The sequence below is a fragment of the Aplysia californica genome, unplaced genomic scaffold (genome assembly GCF_000002075.1).
Source record: "Aplysia californica isolate F4 #8 unplaced genomic scaffold, AplCal3.0 scaffold00529, whole genome shotgun sequence".
Taxonomy (NCBI): domain Eukaryota; kingdom Metazoa; phylum Mollusca; class Gastropoda; order Aplysiida; family Aplysiidae; genus Aplysia; species Aplysia californica.
This window is the reverse complement of record NW_004797799.1, coordinates 170,938-175,937: the sequence shown is the minus strand read 5'-3', so window position 1 is coordinate 175,937 and position 5,000 is coordinate 170,938. Positions and strand designations below refer to the sequence as shown.

General features: G+C 42.8%; 1 protein-coding gene across 1 annotated transcript; it reads right to left on the bottom strand.

Annotated features, from left to right (window-relative positions):
* Positions 1-4,138: 4,138 nt before the first annotated feature.
* Positions 4,139-4,893, bottom strand: LOC101853256 (peritrophin-1; the record flags this gene model as incomplete). Its single annotated transcript, XM_005106373.3, is given in 1 exon segment — positions 4,139-4,893. A coding segment is annotated over 1 exon segment (645 nt). The 3' UTR covers positions 4,139-4,246.
* Positions 4,894-5,000: the final 107 nt, after the last annotated feature.

Sequence of the window (5,000 nt, the reverse complement as noted above, 5' to 3'; positions counted from 1 at the left end):
GAAAGTCCCGTTTTCGGCGTGTTCTATGGTCTGCTGGGGTAATAATAGAGTGTAAAGCGCATAGAGACTGCTGTTGAGCGGGGATAGGCGCTATACAAACACTATTTATTTATTACTATCATCATCATCATCATCATCATCATCATCATCATCATCATCATCATCATCATCATCATCATCATCATCATCATCATCAGTATTTACAACTGGTGGTTTTCTTTTTTTGACTCTCTTCCTCACTATTTCTTGGCCAATTTTCCATTTGTTTGTGAATGGTGTACTTCAATGTTACATTTATGGGTCTTCCTCTTCATCTATAATTTCATCATCATCATCATCATCATCATCATCATCATCATCATCATCATCATCATCCTTTCGACCCATTAGTTTGACATCCTGTGTCATGAAAGTTATAGAAAGGATGCACGCTGAAAGAATTTACTACTTGTGAAATGGAGAATGAAGAATGAATGGACTGCAGATATTCAGGCAGGCTTTCGCCAAGGTCATAGCTGCACGGACCAAATCATCAGAATATGTCAAGGAATTGAGGATGGTTTTCAACAAAAGCCAACATTCCATCGATCAGTCCTAGTCCTGCTGGACTACTTCAAGGCATATTATGATACGGTTTGGCGTGAAAGACTATTACTGTCAATGGCTGACAAGGGAGTTCCATTGCGTGCAATCAGATGGATCCATGGTTTCCTGAGAAACAGACAAGCCCGTGTTCGCCTGAATGGAGAAACAACCAAGAGCCAGAATTTCAAGCAAGGGCTTCCCCAAGGAGCTGTCCTATCACCACTGCTGTTTATATTCTTCATAAACAACCTGGCAGAATCCCTCCCAAACCCTGACTCACAACAATTAACAATTAACCTCCGCCAAGCTGATCTACTCAATGTTCACTGATGACTGCACAATACTGGCCAGTCACGCAAAGAGAGAAAAGGCAAATGAAGCGACACAGTTGACTGTGGACATGGTTGTGAAATGGAGCAATGAATGGAAGCTTACCTTGAATGCAACAAAGAGTGAAGTGTGCTTCTTCTCAACATGGGTGAAGGAGGCAACGTGGCAACCAATAATTCAGATCGAAGGGAAAAATATACCATTCAACCACACTCCACGTCTGCTGGGCGTCTACCTGGATAGACAGCTAACCTTCAACAAGCACATTGAGGAAGTGTCCAAAAGTGCAACCTCAAAAATGAAGGTTATCGGTGCTGTCAGCAACTCAAAATGGAGATGGGGTAAGGAGTTGCTCAAGAAAGTATATAAGATGTTTGTGAAAAGCAAGATGGATTATGCTGCCCCAGCGTGGCAGCCTTGGCTCAGTGAGACTAATGCAAAGGCCCTGGACAGAATACAAAACAAAGCCCTCCGACTTGTATCAGGTCAGCTGAAAACAACACCTACAGAAGCGCTGCGCTACGAGACCAGAACTGAGCACTACACCACCTACACAAAAAGAACATGCCTCAAGTCTGTAGAGATGGCTAAGAGATTACCAGACAACCATCCAAGAAAGAAAGCCCTTGATCAAGCAGTCAAGCCTAAAAACAGCAGGAAAAGTTGGTTTCGGATCGGCACCGATCTAGCAGACCACCTCCACCCTGAAGCAGAGAATCAATGGCCCATCAATCTGGTGAGAGCTTGTCCATGGGAGATCCATGGCAAAATCGAAATTCGGACAGAACTGAGAGGAGTAAAAGGAAAAGGTGGTGATCATGTAAAGGCACATGAAGCAGCTGAGGATGTGATCAAAGAGGTTAGTGTGGATATGACAATTTTCACCGATGGATCGGCTATCGCAGGATACCGCGAAGGTGGAGCAGCAGCAGTGGTGATAATGAATGATGAACCACCACGAACAGAAATTATTAAAACTAAAGGTGCATTCCTTAAACCATCTTATGACGAGGAATGCCAGGCAATGATGTCTGCTGCACAATGGATTGCTGACAATTGCCACAGTAGGACCAAAGTGCTGATCTTGACTGACAGTCAGTCCCTCTGCAAGGCGCTGCTGGGCAACAGCTCGGACATGAATGATTTGCGCAGCAAGTTCAGCGAAGCCACAGCCACAATAATAATCCAGTGGATTCCAAGCCATGTTGGAAAAGAAGGAGATGAGGCAGCAGACCAAGCTGCTAATGAAGCCAGAGAGATTTGAAGGAAACAGACGACCAACAACATATTTATTATTATTGTTATTATTGTTGTTGTTGATGCTGTTGTTACTTTATAAATTGTTATAATACATTATTATGATAATCTCCCTGCTGGTGGGGGGCCCCGTAGTTTTACTATGGGGGAGCAAAGAATACACCTGCCGTGATACTGCGTGTCGTAAGAGGCGACTAAAAGTGCATAGGTCTGGTCGCCCGAAAAGTGCCAGTTTGCGGAGGGCCAACTACCCAACCCAGTAAAAAACAGTAAGTTACAGAAACACAGACAAACACAGCTTTTTATTTTTCGATCTTGGGAGACGGAGGAGCTTCTGCATCAGCAGGAACAATGAAGGACAGCGGGCAAAGCCGAAAGGACTCTTCTGACCCTAAACCTTCTCTGTCGAATCCCAGTCAGAGATGAGGTTGGAAGAAGGCGGTGGCGATGGATTGGACATACTCTCAAGAAGTCAGGCAGCTGCATAACAAAGAACGTTTTGGATTGGAACCCACAGGGCAAGAGATCAAGGGGAAGACCTCATGGAACTTGGAGAAGAATCACATAAATCGATGTACAGAAAAGTGGGAAGACATGGAATAACATCAAGAGGCTAGCCCAGGATAGAGAAAAGTGGAGGGTGTTTGTCCGTGGCCTGTACCCTGATGCAGGGTGAGAAAGGCAATGATGATGATAATGATTATAATAATAATTATTATTATTGTCGACATGTCATATACGCCTATTCGTATGTATGACATGCAATTCCCTCTTCAGGAACGGAAAGAATTTTATTTGACTTAGACAAGTAATGAAGAGTTTATGGATTGTGTAAAAAATACGTAATAATACATCAATTTTCGTCTTTTTGTATTAAATTCATTTAGGAATTATTTTTCCCTGTCCGTCTTTCTGATTCGTTTTTCTCAGTTTGCCTCTGTGTCTCTATGTTCCTTCTTTTTGTCTGTCTGCGTCTTTCTGATTCGTTTTTCTCAGTTTGCCTCTGTGTCTCTATGTTCCTTCTTTTTGTCTGTCTGAATCATCGCATTCAGTATCAAGAACAAATTAGCATGCATAGTGCCAAAATGTCACGAACTACGGTTTTCTGCTGTAAAAGATTTACGGCCAAATAATGTCAAATGGATTTGACTCTGCAGTTACTTCTGCGTAAATATGTTTTTACTTTTATGTTTTGCCCGTTATTTTTCATGCCTCTTTAACTGTTTTTCTTATTTGAAGCAGCCAAATCACAGGTAGTAGATGCGAGTTCGATTCTCTTGTGGGGATTCTTTTTGTTATCGAGTGTTTCAATCAGTGTGGTGGGTAATCGCATCCCTCTCAGCCCTGGATGGCTCTGGCAGGCAGAGTAGATGAGATGCAGTTTGCCTCCTAAATTATAGGAATCTTGTCGATAGAGGCGCAAAACGTCTAAACGGACATTTTTTTTTACCCCTATGATGGAAATGTCTTGCATTCGTTTGCAAATTTAAAAGAAACACAACGACATGTAAACCAAGAAATGTTGATGGCAAGACAGACAAAGAGAAGTGACAGACAGATAGAAACGAAATAGGATCTAAAAGTGGCGCCTCTTGATTAGGCATGACCACTCGTTTCCCTATCTGGGTCCATAAAGGTGCATACAAATGCAAACTCCTTCATCTTAAAGGATTTCTTCGTATGGCTTTAATTTTCCTACGAGCTGAACGAGTTACTCATTTGGACATGAAATTTTGAAAGGCAAACCCTTGTTTTTTTTTGGTTTTTAAAAAAAAAGAAACGAAGACAGAAACACGACAGGGACAATAAGAAAGTCTGATGAGATCACCAGATATCCTCGCTATTGTTTACAACTGAGAGATATACAATTACAATTCAGTTCATTTCCCACCTTCTCTTCCACTGGAGGAATAGAAACATTCAAGAAACGAGGAAGAACAATAATATCTCAATGTCACACAGAAAAAGCTGTTTTCACTCTTTATTGTTTAAAAAAAAAAGGAAAAAGTCGTTTTTGTATCATTTTCAGGTCAGCGGTCCAAATCGTTTATCAAGTTAACCTTGTGTTATAAAGTTAACCTCTTTGGTTTACCCCCCGACCGATTTTTTCATAGACAGCCTGAAGAGGATTCTCTTTCTTGGAAGTGCAGGTTCCATCGAGGAGACTCATCGCCATTTCGTCTTGGGTGGCAAGTTGCTTATTTTGGCAGACGGCTCTCGTTGCGTCGTCATTGCCTTCCACGCATCTCCTGACCTGCTCATTAAAGTAAGTGCCCTGAGCACAGAAGGTACAGTAAAGCGAAATTTTGCCATCGCCGCATGTGTAGTAGCTGTTGCAGAATGTGGGGTGGGCGACAAAGAAAGCTTGGCCGGCTGAGACATCACTTGGTCTGTTGGTTTCGGAGCAGATGCTTTGGAATTCTTGTTTCACGTCCTGGTCTTGTTGTGGAGGCCTTTGGCAATCGTTACCTTGGAGGTTTTCGGGCCAGTCGCATTGCCCTTTTTGTGAGTTGAAGAGCGCTCCGTTGGTGCAGTTTTGCAGGGACGGGACTCCTCCAAAGCAATTAATGAACTTGGAGCAGTCAGGGCGGTAAACAAATTGGCCTTTCTGTTGGGGACATTGCAAGGGGTTGGCTTGTCTTCGGCTTCTGGAGTTGCCTGCCACAGCCAGAGAGACGGCGACAAAGAGACACAGTGCTACTTGAGTAATGAAAGCCATCTGTAAACGAAAAAAAAAATATTTCTGTGATTGGAAATGAATTTTCTGTTAAGCTTACAGAGAGAGAGAGAGAGAGAGAGAGAGAGAGAGAGAGAGAGAGAGAGAGAGA